The 20,244-nt window shown below is 37.2% G+C and overlaps 1 protein-coding gene across 3 annotated transcripts in view; it reads left to right on the top strand.

Moving 5' to 3' along the window:
* The window catches only part of NR3C2 (nuclear receptor subfamily 3 group C member 2), a 332,295-nt gene that overhangs the window by 2,984 nt on the left and 309,067 nt on the right, over positions 1–20,244 (top strand). For all 3 annotated transcript variants that reach the window (XM_090036366.1, XM_090036367.1, XM_090036365.1), the window contains one exon: positions 3,894–5,655. In XM_090036366.1, the coding sequence (XP_089892492.1) occupies positions 3,896–5,655 (1,760 nt within the window). In that variant the 5' untranslated portion in view covers positions 3,894–3,895. The remainder of the gene's footprint in view (positions 1–3,893; positions 5,656–20,244) is intronic.

Raw genomic sequence — 20,244 nt, 5'->3', positions numbered from 1 at the left:
GAAGGTGTCTTTGGAGAAGGAGATGCTGCATGCTCTGATTATTTTTGTTTTCCAGGGACCCCTTAACATGCTGATGGCCCCCTCCCAAAGAGGGTCACCCGCCCAGTCATTCCCATCCCGGCGAGTTTGCCCCAACCCACCAGAAGTTGTTGTTTGCTGCAATTAAACAAACAAATTCCCAGAACAGATGTGTAATTGTTTAATGTTCGGAAGAGCTCAGTCCCTTGCATTACCTTCCAGTGTCACGTTTGCTGTCTTAAATATTCCAGGCGTGAGTGAAAGTGAGGCAGATTAAAGAGTGGGTATGCCAGGGGCTCTCAGGCTTGGGGCACCCCTCAGGAGACAGCCTGCCCCCTCAGAAAATGCCAGCCCTTGGTATTTCTTTTGACAACAGAAAAGTAGGAGACAAGTTTTCTGTTGCAGAGAACTCAGACCAGAGCAGGTGTGAATGTTTTCAGTGACATGTGAAAACTTTAGGTTTATTTGGGAATTGTGTTTCCACACCAAATATTGCTACTGTTGTGCAGCACTCTGCAGCACCCTTGAAGAGATCTCAGGGCACCCTGGGTGAGGATCGCTGGTGTATGTAATGATCTGCCAAATGTGGTTTTGTATAAGAAGAAATCAGCAAGAGGGTCAGATTCCTGTATTTTGTGGTTATTTGATTTTGGTTACAAATATCCGCAAAATATGCCCCTTGATTTCTCAGGCATCATTTTGTTTTGTAAGGTCAGTCCAAGAGGACTGTGGCCTTTTTTGTAGTCCTTTCTTGGCCTGTTATTCAACCCTGTTCTGCATTTCTGTTAGTGTAACTAAAACATTTTCATTCCCTAAATTACATCTCTAAAATTTAGTTCACCCAGTTGACATTTATAGCCCACTAGAGAACACTTATTTTTTTCATGGAAAAAAAATAACGTTTAAACACCCTTTCTTAGTGTGTAGGGAGCATAAGCATGAGTCTGATTTATGTTTTAAAACATAAAACAAAGAATTTTACTTGCAACTTTCATATTTGTATAGCGTGCTGGCAATTGCAGTGGTGTAAGAGCTTTTTCTGCCTGGCTGATTCGGTTTTTGTCTTAGCTTATGCCATCACAGAATATTCTCACAAAATTGATGGACAAGTTATAAATTAAGTGTTTGGTCACTGAAAGATGAGTGAGAGACTTTACAGGGGGAACACCCTAAATTAAGCAAGTATATCTTTGATGTTTAACACACAAAACTTGGCAAATAAGAATCAGCTAGAAGTATATGGATTTCTATATAATATGTAATGGTCCTGTTTTCAAAGTGAACATTTCTTTTTAAGCTGATCCTAAATGCAAATGTGCAAATGAAAGATTTGAATACCTGAATTTAAGTGTCTTAAAATGTAAACTTATTTAAGAAATAAAAAAGTAAATATAGGAAAGCTAGAAGTAGAGATTTTTAAAACAGTTAAGATGCTTTCCCCTGAAAATGCGTGTGTGATGCTCCATGTTTTAGGACAATTGGAGAAATAAATATATCTATTTTTTTTTTTTCTCTTGAAGGATACATTCCATTCTTGTTTTACATGCACAATATCCTATAGGGCTAGGGGAATAATGGAAAAAAGGGGGACTATATTCTGCTTTTCAGTTATACTGTTTAGCCCTAGAAAAGTACCGGGGAATAGGCAAGAGTAACTGAGGGAAGAGTGTGGCCTCATGTCCTTGATCTTGCACTTTAGATTTTCAGGCATCAGTGTAAGCATAATCAAAATCATTGTAAGTGGTGCTCCCGGGGAAGACAAAGTCAGTTTCAAGGTTGAAACTTGGGTCTCCTAGGTAGCATTACTTTTGATTCATCAAAGTGGCTCAAAGATAAATGAAATTAAAAAAAAAAAAATCCAATGCCACCAGGAAAAAAAAGAAAGACAATTACATTTTCAAATTAGACATAGTCTTACAAGTGGATCTTGGAATTCACAAAACTAGATTTAGTTTTGATTTTCTGGTATCTAAGTGACCTTTCCATCCAGAGATATCTGGTATCTTTTGATTTTTATTTCATGGTTGCTGAGAAACTGGTTTCATGCCTGATTGATTGGAGACTTAGATTGCAAAGGACTGCATTTGGTGATATGCTTGTTGGTGTAGCAGTTAAGAAAAACATGCTGATTATTAAGTATATCTTTTGGGGACCTTGGGAACTGGTACATTCATAATAAAGCTGTCTTCTATAAAGTGTCAGATGTAAAAAGTATGCAGTACTTTTAACACCCAGTGCAGTTTCCATCATTATTATCAGCACTTGTTTTAGCCCAGAATCACTTACTAGAAGCAGTAAAACTAAATGTTGTATGTAAGGAATAGGTATTATAATTGCATACAAAAAGTAAAAGGAGTGATTTAATGATTTTTGTTTTTGCAAGTGGAGGGGCTGGAGGGAAGGGGAGGAGGGAGGAGAAGGGATTCTTCATCAGCAACCCTGAACAGATGTCTTAGCGTCATCTACTGCAACACTTCCTGCTGACAGTAACCAGCTCCACCAAAGAATCTCTTTGCTGTACATTTTATGTATAAATTTAGAATTAAATTACATCAGGCCATAAAAAGCACCTTTCCAGGCATCTTGTCCCTCCTAGAATGTATCTGCTGAAGAGCGATCTTTTTCCTGTGGATGCTGGACTAGGGCATTTGCCAGAGATTGGCCTAAGCGTTGTTTGTCAAACTTTTTAAAGCTTGTTTGTAATGGTTCGACAGGTAGGCTGAGGTTTACTTCTGTGAAGGTCAGCACAAGACCTATGCACTATTGAAGTGCTAGGTCTTAAACAGGACTTAAGCTCAGGCCTTGTGTTGAGCCTCTGTCCAGCATTGGAGTCATTCTAAAACCATATTTAAGGCCCTAATAAGTGCCTTGAGTCTCAGAAACGCTGAGTACCCTTAACTGTGATTGATTTTACTGAGAATTGGGGATGCATGTCTTAAATCAAAGCACATTTCTTTTGGTGTTTAAATACAGATTTAAGTGTTTAAGCTTTTATGTTTGAAAATTTTAGCTTGTGTGAACACTGTTAGATGTATGTAACAATGGTCTGCTGAAGACCAGCAGCATTTTTTGTTGTGCAAGGCATACAAGATCATGACTTAAGCTTAAAGCATACTGTCTGCTTTCAAATGATTTTTTTCAGCTTAATTTCAGTGTTTAAGGAAGTCTTTACTTATTGTTTAATACATGAATGATGCATTAAAATGAAATGCTGATCTGTCAATGTATTGGTAAAGCTAAACAAATTGGATTTCTTTTATGAGAAGCTCATGTACATCGACATTTGATTTTATACACGATTTTAAAAAAATGCTAACAACTAATTCCATAAAACCTTGTTCTTCTCTGTTAGATTTCCAAAGTAACAAAGGCCTTGATAGTACATTTTATTCACAGCCTTGAGTAGGAGCTGTCCTATGTGAGAAGTATTTTGCCTACAGTATCTTTTAGAGTTCAGTTTACTTTCCTCCATTTAGCTACCTGGAGAGGGGCAAAGAGGGAGGGGCTGGGGAGATATGTCCCCATTTGTTGCATGTTCCTTCCCAACCATTCTTTACTCGCTTTTACTCTGCAGAAAGCATCTGGCACTCACACAGCCTTTTGCTCCCCCCAGCACCTCCAGCTAAGGTTTTTTAAGGTGGGTGCACAAGCAGTGGGCAGTCATGATCTTGCTTGCCTGCGTGTCCCTGTTTGGGGTCAAAATCTCATTCTTCATGTTTAGTACATTTTTTAAACAGCATTTATGATATTAGATTAGATTAAAAAAATGGTTTTAACACCTTTTTATGATCTCTTTGTTGTGTTGCAGCATATAAAATATTATAAAAATACCTATCATTTATTCATTTTACTTTCTTTGTATGTGTTTCTGCTAGTTATGGAGACGAAGGGATACCACAGTTATCCAGAAGGCTTAGATATGGAGAAACGGTGGAGTCAAGTTTCTCAATCTGCAGAGTACTCTTCTCTAGGTGCTGGGGAGCAGACTGATGAGAGTAATTATATGGAGATTGTAAACGTAAGCTGCATTACTGGTGCTTTTCCAAACAGTAACGCTCAAGGAAATGGTAAAGAAAAACCTGAACTACTTGCTTGCCTGCAGCAAGACAGTAATCAGCCTGGTATTTTAACCTCTGACATCAAAACTGAGTCAGACTCAAAGGAACTTTCAGCAACTGTGGCTGAATCCATGGGTTTATATATGGATTCCATACGAGATGCTGATTATACCTATGATCAACAAAATCAAGGAAGTCCAGGAAAGATATATCAAAATGTTGAGCAGCTGGTAAAGTTCTACAAGGAAAATGGCCATTGTTCCTCTCCCTTAAACAATGCGACTAGACCATTGAGATCTTTGATGTCAGACTCTGGAAGTTCTGTGAATGGTGGTGTCATGCACACTATTATCAAAAGCCCTATAATGTGTCAAGAGAAAAGTCCTTCTGGCTGTAGTCCTCAGAACATGACTTCTTCAGTTTGTAGTCCTGCTGGAATCAACTCTGTGTCCTCAACTACTGCTAACTTTGGAAATTTTGTAGTGAACAGCCCAATCAACCAGGGAACTCCTTTGTCATGCTCACCTAACATTGAAAACCGGGGCTCTATGTTGCACAGTCCTGCACATGCTAGTAATGTGGGGTCTCCACTTTCTAGTCCTATAAGTAGCATGAAATCACCAATTTCAAGCCCTCCTAGTCACTGCAGTGTGAAATCTCCAGTCTCAAGTCCTAATAATATAACTATGAGATCTTCTGTGTCCAGTCCTGCAAATATGAACTCAAGGAGCTCAATTGCCAGTCCTTCCAATGCCAATAACAGGTCCACTCTTTCTAGTCCAGCTGTTAGCACTGTGGGATCTTCTATCTGTAGCCCAGTAAACAATTCCCTAGGATTTTCTGCTGCTGGTACCCCCGGTGGACTTAGCAGAGGCCAAGATACTGTTCCTAGTCCAGAAACAAAAGACAAAGGTGCTCAAGAAATCACATTTCCTAAGATGGAGGAAATAGAGAATGCCATCTCAAACAACAGTCAGATGAATCTTGCTCAGTTTATAAAACCTGAACCAGATGGAACATTTGGTAGTGCATGTATTGGAGAAAACAGCAAAATCAATTCTGATTCTCCATTTTCAGTACCAGTAAAGCAAGAATCAGCTAAACATTCTTGTTCTGGTGCATCCTTTAAAAGGAATCAGACGATAAATCCATTTCCATTTTCAGATGGTTCATACTTTTCTTTTATGGATGACAAAGACTATTATACCCTTTCTGGAATTTTAGGACCACCTGTTTCGTCATTTGATGGCAGTTGTGAAGGCAGTGGGTTCCCAAACCCAGGCCTACCTGTGGGAATTAAACAGGAGCCTGATGATGGCAGCTATTATCAAGAGAACAGATTGCCATCCTCTGCCATTGTTGGTGTGAATTCAGGTGGACAGTCATTTCACTACAGGATTGGAGCTCAAGGCACAATATCTTTATCACGACCTGTTGCTAGAGAGCAGACTTTTCAGCATTTGAGCGCATTTCCTCCAGTCAGTACGCTAGTTGAGACGTGGAAATCACACCCTGATTTGTCATCCAGAAGAAATGATGGGTATCCAGTTCTAGAATACATTCCAGAAAATGTGTCAAGGTGAGCAATGTTTTTTCTCCTACCTAAACAATGTGTAAATAAACATGAGTTTTATTTTTTTCTCACTCACAATTAGTCTCAGTATTTTTGTTTTAATTTTTAAGCCTGCATGCATGTTTCTTTATGAGTTCATTTCAGTGTTTATTATTAGATGTATTAGTCAGTTTCTCCATTAATCTTCCTATCTTTTTTATTCTGGGTGGATTAAAGTCAACCTGCATGCTTCACATTCAATATTTAGATATAGAACATATTGTAGTATATTGTTGTTAGATGGGAAGTGTTAGTTTAGGTATGTTTATTTTCATAATCAAAGCTTATTTCAGTTACTTTTATGGGTTCCATTATGGTTATTCTTTCTTTGCTGTTACGTTAATGCCTTGTTCTTGAAATGGAATGTTGAAATAAGGGTAAAATAAAATGAAAATGATGCATTAGGGGTTTTTTTTAAGTATTCATGGTTATAGAGTAGCATAGGTCTTTAACTGGTTAAATTTCAAACTAAGCATGAGAGCCTGTGGCAGCATGTTATTTCTATTTTCTAACTGTATGAATATTATGGTTTACACAGAAAAATGCCTCTAGAATTCAGAAGGGTTTTAAAGACTTAAGATGTTTGAAACCACTATGTGGATAATTTAATTTCCTCACTGTGAATGGAGGTGAAATATACAAGCGTCATTTGGATTTTGTATTAATTTCTTGTCAGATTCATCAGAAGTCATAATTTATTAACAGATAAATATTCGTATACTTGATACTGTAAGGCAGATGTATTCAGATAAAAAAAATGTAGACAAAGGAAAGTATAAAAACCCTGCAAATACTTGCAACAAACTTTGACATTAGAATTCTGTTAATATTTACTATAGAACTATGATAAACGTATAGTTTAATAAATGTATATTGACTCCATTGCATAATAACAATAACTGTAATAATAATCTGCAGATATATAATACTTTTCAATGTCAAATTAAGTTGCCAAGGGATATATTGAAAGTCAGGAGAAGAAAATTCAGGTTTTTCTCATTTCCAGCGCTTTGCTCTCTTCAACAGATACATTACCTCTCTTTATGAATGTAGCACCTTCCTTTTTCTCCATGGGGGAGGGAAAACACACAATACATTTTTCTATATTTACACAATTAATGTGGGTTGGATTTTTTGGAAAACTAGTTTTGTGGATTTTTTTAATGATACCTAGAATAGGCCAGTGGTGGCTGAGAGAAAGATAGGAATTTTTAGTGGAAAGACAAAACAATAAATATTAATATTGTCTTCTTATAACCCAGTAAACATTAGGTGAAGAAGTACCTGTCGAGTACTTTGCATCAGCGCTGTCATTTTTCAAGCTGTTTTTCACTTTTGCTTTGGCTAGTCTAAGCACATATTGTATAAAGCATATATTCTTTCAACCCAATACATATAATTTTGTAAGTGTCTCCATTTCAAATGTTTATATTTCACCGATAATACTAAACTTAGAAAGATTGCTGGATGATTGATAACAGGTTTAAACTACTTTTTGAACTAGGGAGACTGAAGTATTACTGTGTGTACATGATGATGTTTTCCTAAATTGCAATCTCTAGATAGCAAGAAAAAGATCTCAGTGGAGTTTTGGTGAAATGTTAAAGAGAAAAGGGCTAGTGTTTCAGTCTTGTTTTCATATTGAGTTCAGTCACTTGTTGTATTGATGTTTGTGACAGTAGTTGCACAAATTAAATTCTGTTTGTCATGAGTTAGGGCTGTAGATGTTCATAGGGTACAATAACTTTTTTGTAGATTCCATTTTATGATATGGTACACAGAGAAATATTGGTAATTGAGCATGGTCATCAATACTGAAATGTTTAATGACAATTTCTTATCAGGCATTTGGAAGCATGCATAGTTTTGTGAGCCCCTTGTTGCCTTTGTCACTGATAGGGGTATGGAGAAACTTAAGTCGGCAGCTGTTTCAAAATGTGAGGGTGAGCTGCTCCTTGGGACTGTGCATCAGTTTTTATCTATGTGACCCTGTAGGGATACATTTGTATTAAAACTGCTCCAGCTTCAACCCTGTCTCATCCAGGGTAAAAGTTAGGCCAGATTTACTCATTTGTATCACTATGGCTAGGTAAAGACATTAAAAAAGCCTGAGGTAGAATCGATCTAAGTTATGCGGTTTTCTGTAAGCGGTGTGGTTTAGATTGGTAATGAACTGAATACATTCGCCCTTTGGTGAGGGAACAAATCTTAGATCAGGTTTCACCATTTTTAAAGCAGTCTGTGTGTGACGAACTTGTGTTCCATTATGGGTATAGACTGATTTTGTGTGACAAACTTCTGTTCTGTTATGGGTACAGACAGGTTTCTGATCATTTATACTAGTAAAAGTGTAATGTCTGTATCTGGCGTGTAAGCTCAGCCAGACTTGATAATAACAGTCTAACAGTAGGGGTGTGCAAAACGGGCCATATTCAATTCAGATTCGGATTCGGCCCAGATCAGGGACAGTGATTCAGTTCGTTGATTTGGATCACTATCCCAGCTGAATTTTGATTTGGCTGAATCTGAATCTGAAGATTCAATGCTGATTCAGACAATCAGTGATTCGGCCATAGACACAGCTTTAAATGTTTTTTCTACATACCTCAAGGTAGCAGGTGCTGCTCGTGAATACTGAGATTCTGGGGCACATGGAGCATCTCACAGGAGCATGCCCTCCTACCCCCTGTGTACTCAGTGGTGGATCTGGAAGTGGACCAGAAGTACTTCCGGCTTGGCGATCAGCTGTGGGGGGACCCCGGGTGCCCCTCCAGACCCAGGAGGCACCAGTCACTGAGCTGGTGGGGGAGGAGGAGGGGTCTGCTATGCGCTCCCCATCAGACCTGGAAGTGGACCACAAATGTTCCTGGTCCACTTGGGTCCACTGCTGAGCATGCTGGGGATGCTCAATCTGCCTCAGAATCTCAACATTCACGAGCCGCCTGGTACCTTGAAGTATGTAGAAAAAAGCTGTGTCTATGTCTAAATCATTGAATCTCTCCAGATTGATTCAGACGGTTCTGATTCGATTTGGAGAGATTAAAGGGTCTCCTGATTCAATTAGGATTTGGAGATTCAGCCATTGAATCAGGCGGAATCTCTGCTGAATCGAATCGGTGACCGAAGCTTTGCACATCCCTACCTAACAGCTGCTATGTTCTATCAAGCTGCAGCTCCCCATCCCCTTTTTGAAGCAGGTACAAATGTATGTTTATCCATATCCTAGCTCTACCATATATTTGTCTCAAATTTAGAACAATGAACCTATAAAGCAGCAGCATCAGACTATAAACTCTCTAGAATACTACTTTTCTCACCTTTTACGTTCTACCTTGATGCATTGTTGGTGTTTGTGGTAATATTACTGTGTATGGTCCATATCCTAAAAATTATAATGTCAAATTTACTGCTCCACTTTTGTGCAGCCCCAGGGTCTTATGGCTTCAACAATGTACTATATATTTCATAATCATGGCATATATCATTATTGCCACTGCATAACTATTGCATTATTAAAGCAGAAATGCTGTTAAGCTCCTTAATACAGTTGTAACTGGAGTCCCATCCTATTATGAGCCTAATTTACAATCCCCCTCTGTACACCTCCACTCCCCCCACTTCTATAATTTGAGGGGGATAAGTCTCTTATTGGCTTAGTAATTTTTGGATGGAGAAAACTGTATTTTTTTACCCAGTTGGAAATACATTTCAGAATTAATTTTAGCCTTATGTATTAATAATAATTTCATATCTCATTTTAAAGGACAATATATTCCTTGAATACCTTTAACTCAGAAATGGGTTGTAGTTTTATATAAAGCTTATAATACAGTTTTCTTAATATTGGTTAGTTGAGATAGGAATCTGTTTCCTGTAGAGAAATGAATCTCTCTTTTCAGTACCAAACGGCATCTGTTCAAATGTCTTAATGTACTGAAGAGACATGTCGTAAAGACTTTACATAAGGTATTTCATATTTTAGAAACTTCATTCTTGATAATGAGTGTCAAACTCAACCTCTGGGTTGACTCTGTCTGGGTCCCTGCTCACAATACTCAATGCCCTAATATATTCTTCAGCCACCCCACTAGAGCATGCTACTGCCATTATAAAAGCCTGATATCACTTCACTATTCTTATATTGGATTTCAGTTTTAACATCTTACCTCTGACACCTTCATCTACGTACCAAATACCTAGAAACCTAGAAAGACACTGAATGCCTGGGAATGGAGCAGAGTTTAATTTTGTATTTTAGAATAAATATTGATAATAGTATTAATGAAAATGAATATTCCTTTTCTTTTAAAATATCACCTTCTATAAAGCTCAGCTTTCCCAAGTCCATTATTACTGTACTGCTGACTAGATCTAATCAATATTATTCAGTCTATCAGGTTCTTACCACATTGTTGATTGTGACTGGTCCCAGCCATCATCAGGAATATTTTGTCTTTCTTACAGTTACTTTGTTACTTGTCATCCAGAATTGTGGCTTTTTTATGTTAGTGGGAAGCACTTATTATTTACAGAAGTAATACTCAATATGTTTGAGGAGAGGATAGTTTTTTCCATACAAAAATACATTCTCGGAATCTTGTTCTTATGCTAATATGTGTGGATAACATGTCACTTTCTTTTAAAATTAGGTGTATAAAATCTGTTTCAGCTTCACAAATTTGGGTTTTCTTTCATGATGAGTAGCATCTTTAAATAAATGTCAGGGTGGCCTGTAAACTAAGACATAGCAAAGTATGGTTTAAAACCGGTCAGGTATGTTGGCTTTGTGATTTTATTGATAGAAATTTCAGTTGAGGATCAAAATAAGTTTTGTTTTTTTTTAAGGTGATTGCTGATCTGAGGCAAGATACAGTTCCAAGACCTATGTTCATGCCAGCTGTTTAATTTTCAAAATGCTCTGGGAAAATGTCATAGTGGCTTGAAACAACAGTAAAATTGAGGAGGATGACCTTTCTTCTGCTTTAACGCTTAGCTGAGGCTTTTTCTGCAAATGTTCTTTTCTCCCAGAAGTTCCCAGAAAACCTCACACACATAAGCTCTATTTCTTTTTCTTCTCAGCCATTTTCATGGAAATAGGTCATTTCTATAGGTTTTAGTAAGGGTTCGCAGTAACAGCAATTTGAATAGTGTTAAAATTTACCTATTGGTGCAGGTCATCTCCTCCAAAGTAAAACCCTTATTTTATTTTTGTGATGCCCCTTCTACATCCTAGTGAGTATTAGGGATTTATTTGCCTTAACCTCATCTTAAAGGCTATGAGATTTGTCCTCTATGCCAGTGGTTCCTGTGGTATAATAGTCCATTTTGGCTATGCTACCATGGATCTCTCTAGATTGTCATTGTGTGTTTGTGGGAATGAAACAGGAGACTGCAGGCAAGCAATATAGTCTCAGTTTGCATTATCTTTACCAAGGTGCCCTTCTCAAGCTATGAAGAGAACTGTGTGCCTCCACTCCTTGCTCACTCACTTCTCTACACTCTGTCAAGTTTCTATTCCTTTCCCTACTACAGGGGTGTCAGAGTGGCTTGGTCCCCCTGTAGGATGGCCCACAGACTGGATCCAGACCCACCTCTGGTGGCAGGGCAAGCAGCAGCAGGACAAGTGGAATCAGGGAGCTGTGTGGTTGATGCAGCTGTCATTCACCTCCAGACACTGACATGTATCCCCCGACAAGGCTCCATAGCCTGGATTTCAGCAAAGGGGTCTGGCCCTGCTTGCCAGACCCCCAAATCCCTGCCTCCCCCCCCACAACGGCCTCATGTACCAGGTGATATGACTGTGAAGGCCAGATCTGCTTTCCTTTAGGAGTGTGGTACCATGGAAATAGCTGCAAGAGTGGAAAGATTTATGTGCACCTCTTCCCATGGGCTTGAGAGGAATAATGCAGGTCATTTACTTAGATTTGTGATTCAAATAGGTGCTTATTCAGAAAGTTGACAAAAAACTCATTTGATTTTTATTCCTAGTAGTAGAATAATTTTGTTCGATGCCATTCCAAGCTGGTTTTAAAATTCTTTTTTCCATATTGTTGTGGACAGTTTTGTAGCGAGAATGCTCTCATGGTTTGAGTACCTAAATTTTCAATGAATAATTCTGGTTATAATGTGAAGTCACAATATTCCAAATATTTTGTAAATAAACTTTATTATGTTACCTCCAATAGTCACCTAGCAAATACTGTCTGAGACCGAGATAAAGGTCTGGTAAATATTATTTCTAAAATATATGATCACCTTTGCCTCCAACTTCTTGGAAAAGTACCTATTATAAATTTCTCTCCATAGTGCACAGTTTCTCTAGAAATATTATTTTGTATTTTCCAAAGTAACAATTCTTTCCTATTTTTAGTTAGTTTTAAGCATAATTTCCCCTTCTTGCAAATGCTAAATGAGAGAGAATCTTTTTTAGTTTATGTATTTATAATGTTGTTTTCCAGCAATTCTTTGTGTAGGCCTAATAAAGCAGCAGTTTCTGTGTATTTTACTACTACTAGTATAAGTGTAAATTAACCTAACAGGTTTACATAGCATGGGAGGTCCAGTGCTTAGCTATACCTGTTTAATACTCCACATATTTTTCAGTGGTAGGGCTTTTTTTCCTAATTCACAAGCATCATTTTTGCACAATTTAAAATACCCTTAAAATTTGATTCAATGCTTAATTAGTGAAATATAATTGAGATATATACTATAACTTAAAATCATTGCAGCATCAAAAACTGCCCATGAAAAATCCATATACAGAAAAATATGTACATAATGAGGCAGTCTTTGTAATTTATACACTGTGGTTCTTCATTTTTAAATATGTTTATCCACAACATTGGCTTCTTTCTTTATTTTAATAATTTCAATATTGTTTCTATGTGGAAAATCTTGAGATTATCAAGTTCATGTGCTGTTGAACATTTACAATGAAAACATACCAACTCAGACTACCAAATTTTGTGAATTAGTGACAAATCAGAAAAACAGATTAAAAATAAATTAAGATGTTGAAACTTCAAATTTCAGTTAATGAATTCTGGCCACTATAATTATTAGTAACAAGACATCTCTATGATGTCTACAATTAAATACTTGCTGAGCAGTAAAAATAGCATATTTTTTATGTACAGATTCTAAAATACACAGATTTGAGATATTTAGAATTGTAAAATTGTATTGAAAGTGTAAGTTGATCCAGCAGTTTAATGAAGACTGGAAGTTTGTGATTTAAAAAAATATGTATAGTATAAATAGTTGCAGTTTTATATGTTCACTGTCAATATAGTTGGTTTATTAAAAATAAGAAAAGGTTGCAAGTAAATTTGCATATAAGTAAGTTGATTATTGCAATCTCGGCAGAGTAACAGGCAGTATTCAGATTGTCTACAGACTCAATAAACTGTCCCTGTTCAACAAAGCACTTAACTTTAATGGATCTTAAGTGTGCCTTTATGTGCTTTGTTGAATAGGGGTGAATTGAAATATGTGCCTTAGAACTAAATCCTATTTTATGAAATTTCAACCCCCTCTAGGTGAACGGGAAGGGGATGGGGGTGGGGGCAGGTATGCATACAGGGTGATCCTACTCTGCTAGAGGTGGAAATATAATCCTAAGTGTGTGTGATTGCCAAAAAAAATGCAGTTACAGGATTTAGCTCTTGGATTGGCTCTGACTAACAATTACTATTGAATTTAGGCAGGGTATCACTTTTTTATTTGTTCTTGCCAGGTGTGCTTTTAAAATGGAAAAAAACAAACCTGTAAATTCTTCTCTCTTGAAATAGTGAAAACTTTTGTTTCTTGATATAATAATAGGCTGATTTAAATCAAAATACCCAGGAAAATTGTTTTTTAATACTATCTTAAGATTTTAAGTCTAAGTACTCAGAAATCAGGAAATTCTAGTGTTATGGGTACACATCCAGCTATAACCCTTGTCTTGAAGTAAATATACATTTTGATATGGGTAAACAAGAGTGATAGAAGTAAGTAAAACATTGAAATGAAAACAGGATGGCCTAACAGACGTTAGACTTACCTAATGCGATTCATCTTCTTGAGCATTCTTCACGTGCATCTGGTTGTTTCATGATCCTTCAAGAGGGAATGTGGCAGCTCTGCACATAATTTGACAATGGTAGTCATCAAGTGGACTTTTTAAAAAATACTGTAAGCAGATGATTGTGTGATTTGCCTCACTGCCAGCTGAATGCTACACAAAGCTTGGGAGGCGCTCCCCAGTTAAAGCTACACTAAAATCCCATCTTTTCATTTCCTAAGGGAAACACATTGGTTCCACTACAGGTGACCACTGAAGAAAAAGGTGGTTTTTTCCCCCTATGGGATAGAGGAATGGACCACAGTATAGTCATTTGAAGTTCATATTATTGGGAATGAAAAAAAATCTATTCACTTGCCACTTACTGGAATTCAGTTTAAATAATGCTCAGAACTTTGGAAACAATTTGCACCAACCTCTTCACACCTTAGGGCTCCTTACCTTGTTTCTGAGAGCACCTTATAACCTCTACTCCTAGCCTTGGACTTGATCAGTTCAAGGCTGCTTTTTTCGAGCCTTAAATTTGATGGCTTCTAGTCAATTTTACCAATTACCCAGTTAGAGTACAATGACATTACAAAAGAGATAGCAGAGCTAAAGAGTCTCTACATATTTAAGCAGTTTATGCCCTGAACTGATATGCAGATAACTGATGTCTGTTACAATATAAGAAATAGAATTTAGGATTGGTTTGATTTTATTCAGCTTAGTGAAATATATACTATCCAATACATTTATAAGTGTATTTCATGGGAAGTTTTACTAATTATGAGATTGCCAGGGAAATAGAAGAATTAACTAACTTTAACTATAAAGTTGTCAAATACATTTATAAACTGACTTTACAAATAATCAAACAGCATGTTCTCTAAATAATGTGATCTGAGTTTTTGGCCTGTTTTGAGGATGTTCTTGAAGAATTTATTGTGGGAATTAAAGAGGAAATTATGCACTACAGAAAGATATTGTTATTATAAAAATTCTTAATGTGGTTCTCAGTGATATCAATTTAGATGGAAAGCTCCACAATTCCTTTGGCTACATATGTTTTGGCAAGATCCTGCTTCTTTTTTGAGTTATAGCAGAGAAGTTCCCAAACTGTAGGTAGGTCACAAGAGACTAATTTGCAATTGAATTTTATTTCTTTATCTTAAACTGTGAATTAAGCTTCTGCGATTACATTAAAATGTGTTGTTAACTGTTCACTAAATGAAGCATCTGTAAATTGACAATCCATAAAATCCAGTACTATATCCTTTGCTTGAGGAAAAACTATTATAAATTAAATGTTAGATTTGAGGGAAACAAGATTTGTACTTAAAGGTGTGCGTGTGTGTGTGTAACTAAAAAATTTGTAAATTACCCTTGAACAGCAATATTTGAACAGAAACTGCAGTTAGAATTAGCTATAAAACTTTCTATTGAGATGCGTTTTCTATCTTCTAAGGTTTACATGACCTTAGTTACTATGGTCAGTGAAAATTAACAGTAGATCAGAGAGTTATGTAGTCCTCAGGATAATGCAGATTTTAAGCTAACTGGTGAATGTTTGGGTTTTTTTTAATCATTCCACAAGTTTATATTATTACTTCTGAACAGTACTTCTTTTTACTCCCAAATACAGACATAACTATTTTTGAATGGGCTTTCAAAAAGATTGAAATGGCACCTCAGGCTTCACCACATTACTTTTCTTCCTCTTTCCCAGTATTATCACACCATAGATTCACAGAAGTTTAGAGCTAGAAGGGACCTTGTGAAATCATCGGGTCCAGCCCCCCCGCTCTAGTCAGGAAAGACTGCTGGGGTCAAAAAACCCCAGCAAGGTGTGCGTCCAGTCTCCTTTTGAAGATCTCCAGAGAAGGTGCCTGCACTACCCATGCTGGGAGTCTGTTCCAGTCTGGTCACACAAACTGTGATGAAGTTTTTCCTTATAGCCAATATGAAACTTTCTTCTAGGAGTTTATGACCGTTGTTCCTGGTTTTCCTTATGGACCATTGTAGCCTAGCCCTTGATCGTCTCCCATGATCTATTTGTAAGCGGCCACCAAATCTTCCCAAAGTCTTCTCTTGTCTAGGCTGAACAGTCCCATATTTGTCAGCCTTTCCTCATATTGCTTGCTCTTCAGGCCATGTCACGATTTAAAAAAATCTTAGGGTAAGAGATCTCAAAAGTAAGTTCTGACAGGACATGCATGTTCTGGTATTTGACAGTTGGGGAAAAGTCAACCTCTCCCTCCCCCATGCCCCCCATCCCAATTTATGCATGTTCATTTCAGTTTCAAAATTCAACCTTGAATATGCCCCCCCAAATGTATGCCCCTCCCTCTATTGCTCAGGGAGGAAAATCACTTACTTCCGTGGCTATGGGAATCATCTGTCCTTCTGTTCTTCTTTTCAATTTATTAATGACCTGTTTCCCTCCTTTGTTATCTTAACACCCTCCACAGATTCTTACTTCATGCTACCTCACAGACAGTTTTCGCCAGTCTACCCCATTCGTTAGGTCTCTCTATTTTTTTTTTTGTGAAAACTATGCCAAGTCATTAGCGTTGGCATCTTTACGTGTCCCGTTATCCTCATCTTTTATTTCTATCCGCTCTTACTGCAGTATTCATTTGCTCTTTTCTGCTCCACACATGTGCCCAAGCCACCCTGCTAACTCCAGCACTTGCATCTGCACACACATCAGTCTTACATGTGAGTCTCAGCATCCACCTTTACCACACCAGTAGGAAGTATGCATTTTGGCAAGGAGATGTTTATCTACATGTTCCACGAGGCAGCAAAGTTTTATTCTCAAATGATGGAGGATCATAGCAGTGCTCTCTTATCCTCTGAAGTGCCATAGTGGCACGTGTGTAGAGTTGGGAGGTATTGTTGATGACAGAGCAGGCAGGAACTTGTGGTCTGGGCTCTGCTGCTTCTGTCTATTTCTCTCTCATCCTTGATCAGAGTTCAGTGCCGAGATTCAGCCAGGCAGTAAGAAAAGAGTCCAGATCAAAACTCTTTCTGGCTCGGCACTTCAGAATTGGGATTGGCAGAATCCCCAAGTTGTGCACATATTTCATGCAGTACATACAAGTACATGCAGATTGTTGCATTGAAAACCACTGAATACCAGAAAAATCAAGAAGTTCATACTTTTAAATAATATTTCTGGTTATGTAGAATTGTAAGCTGATGTGATTGTCTATTTTTAAGTTTTGCAAAGTTGAAGTGTTTTAATTTAACAGGCAGATTCAAAATTAACATCACTAACTTAAAACTGTATTTATTGAGGCCAGTTGTACTCAGTGTAAACCAAATGCAGACTTTCTATTCACTTCCATGACAGCACGTGGAAGTGAATAGAAAGTTTTCATTTGGTTTACACTGTGAGTAGGATTGGCCTCAATAAATACAGTTTTAAGTTAGTGATGTTAATTTTGACATTTAAAAAATACCTACACATTGGTTTGGAATTGCAAAAGTGTTGTTATAAATATTTTTAGTGTTTAGAGTTGCTTAACAGAGAAGGGCTTGCAAATTTTGTTTAGGAATAACCTTTGGTAGGAATTGTATCTCTTGAAATTTCTACACTTTTTAACAGATGGTTAAGGGCTCTGGATCTAAGTTCTTCATATTTGTTAGGACAACATGTAATCTAGTAAACTAGGAATTCATTTTATTTTAATAGTCTTGTTTCCAAATAAAGTTTTTATCACTGTTTTTACCCTCTGTTCTTGACTGTATTATCATACCATTAGTATCACAAGGATTAACTCTTTGTGACGTTATAATAAGCAAGTAATCTTAAAGATAAATTATCCAGGAACAATTTGAATGTCAATTTTAGTTGCCTAAAAAGAAAATATGGTTATTACAATTAATTAGCACCTGGGTTGTTGTTTTGTTTTTAAGATTAAGCCCTGTTGTAAATTTTGCTTGCTTCATTGAAGGAAAATTGGATCTGCACTAAAAAATCATGCTTGTACTAACTGACCGAGTCAGTTGTAAGCTGAAATGAAAATTAACCTCTCAATTCAGATTTTTTTGGTTTTGTGTTTTAATTTTGTAAATCATATCAAATGAAGCTTGCACCTCATTACGAATGAGAAGTATGAGCATATGTGCACTTCTCTGAACATTCAGCACAGACTACCAAGACAGGTATTTATTTAGCTTTAATGCTGTCCTTTTAAAGAAACTCCTGCAAAAGAGTTCTGTTGTTTTGTAGGCTCATTTTACACATGGTGGTCAGTCATTGGGCTCCAAGTATCAAAACACAGGACAGAAGCAGAAAGTAATTAATTTTGTCCAAAGCAGTATTTAGTAGTCCTAGGCTGATAAACAATAGTCTTCTCTAGCCTATTTTGCTAATATTTTATCTGAATACTGTATTCTTAGTTCTTTCTTTTCTTCCCCTGTTTTGCTGCTGCGGTTTTATGGAGTTATCATTGCAGGTGGTACCAAAATTTTCTGTTTTTTAATGGTAAAGAATCTATCTAAATAGTGGTCCACATACCTTTTTGAATGGCAGTATTGAAATTTATGACTTGTGCCAGTGCTGCAGTCATCTTTTGATACCATTTCATGCTTCTTTTGCCAATTTTTCTTATCTTAATACATGTTTAACATAGAATATAAGTCATGTTATTGTATAACCAATTAGTTAAGTAATAGTGAATCTGTATAATCAGGTAATCTTATATCTGGGCAGCAGAATGGAAACACATTAATTCAAAGCAATACAAATTAAAAGCACCGTCTTTATGTTTTGAAATTTTACTTTTTTTTCCCCTTCCGTATTGTTTATATTGGAGTGAGATTACATTTTAAAATATGGTTGATCCCAAAATTTAGAGTTTGAAGTGCAGACAGTTTCTGCAATTGATTTGAGTAGTTCACTTGATAAAGCAGTGATATTTTCAGAAGTGTTTTTAAATCTTATTTTGCTTCACAATTACAATTCCAGGACATACAAGAAAAGGGATAGAAGCTAAGGGTTGTTAGCAAAGACCACTGTTGTTAGAAAGAGGTGAGCTTAGATTGCTTGCTCAAGTCAGAATTTTCATGCACAGTAGTAGATCTAGGAATGGGGCAGTGGGGTACAGCCCTTTCACTAAGGCTGTGCTGTACATGTAGAGCCAGCTCTGAGCTCACAGCTCAATCAACATGGGCTCCTGCCGGAGTGAGGCATGAGCAGTGATCTCTTGAGCTGACCACCTGACCAGATCAAGGTCTGGCCAGAGCCCCTGCTTTCACATGACTCCAGAGCCCAGGAGGTGAGCACTGCCACCATTCTCCTTTTCTACTTCCTCCCCTCCCTGCTGAATTCAGTAGCAGGGGAAAGGAGAGGATATCAGCAGAAGGCATCAGCACTCGTGCACAAGCAGAGACTTCATCCAGACCCTGAGCTAAGAGCTCACGTGCAGCCCAGGCAAAGGTTGTGACCACACTGTTACCCCCCACATCCCTGTCCTCTGCCATATCTGCCCTTGTGTACTCACACATCCGTACACTGAATTCCTCTGATTTGGATGCACACCATTGAATGATGTGAGCATATAAGCCAGGTGCTTCTGAAACCTTGTTTTATGGTCTACAACAGTTTTACTCTGACAACATCTTGCCTTTAAAAATCAATTCTGGTTTGTATACTTAGCTCTTTATTAATACTGTTATAAGTAATAAAGTGATAAAGCAAATATTTTAAGATTAAGCTGTTTTTACCATGGAAGGACAGCCATTGATCTGATTAGATCACTTTCTTATCTGAAACACATCCGATGTAAAGTTGGAAGTAAAAGTTGGCCTCCTGTCTCATTTTCTTGTAAATGTTACCAACCTGGGGAATAGGTAGGTTTCACTATTGGTTGTGCTTTGAGGACTGCAGTGACCTTTTAGTCTCAGGAGAAGGGTTCATGAAGGCAGTGACCTTTTGTCTCAGGAGAAGGTTTCAATGTGATTGAGTTCAAAAGTGATTTTAATTTTGGTGATCTTAGCCTGTAATGCTGTAAACTTGTCTGGGAGACCATCACAGCATTGAACACAAGCGTCAGTCATTTTTGAAGACTTGATTAGCAGGGACAGTGTAGATTAAAAGTAAGGTGGGTGGCAAATTTGTTCTTATTCTACCAATACTATACATGAGCTGTCAATTCCATTACTGTGACTAAATCAATTTGTGCTACAAAGTACAGTATGTTTAAAGCAATTAGTGAACTGTTCCTCTAATGTTAGGTTTAAATATACTTTTGCAAATTGCTGGATCTAATTTTGTAAATTTCCAAAATTATTTTGTTAAGTTATAAATAGACTTTACAGAGGGCCTGATCCTGTGAGGTGTGAGTACTTCCTCAGAGAAATTAGAGTTGCATTTGAAGGGAGTGAGAACTATGGATGTTTTGCATACTTCAAAACACTGTTTTGGCTTCTTGGCCAAGTGATGGTCATTCAGGTCATTGCAGTAGGTCACTTTCCACACTTTGAGAGAAATTGAGGTC

Source organism: Crocodylus siamensis, chromosome 2 (genome assembly GCF_052110815.1).
Source record: "Crocodylus siamensis isolate JL-2025a chromosome 2, ASM5211081v1, whole genome shotgun sequence".
NCBI classification, from domain to species: domain Eukaryota; kingdom Metazoa; phylum Chordata; order Crocodylia; family Crocodylidae; genus Crocodylus; species Crocodylus siamensis.
Note: the sequence above shows the minus strand (reverse complement) of the source record. Positions and strands in the feature narration are given on the sequence as shown.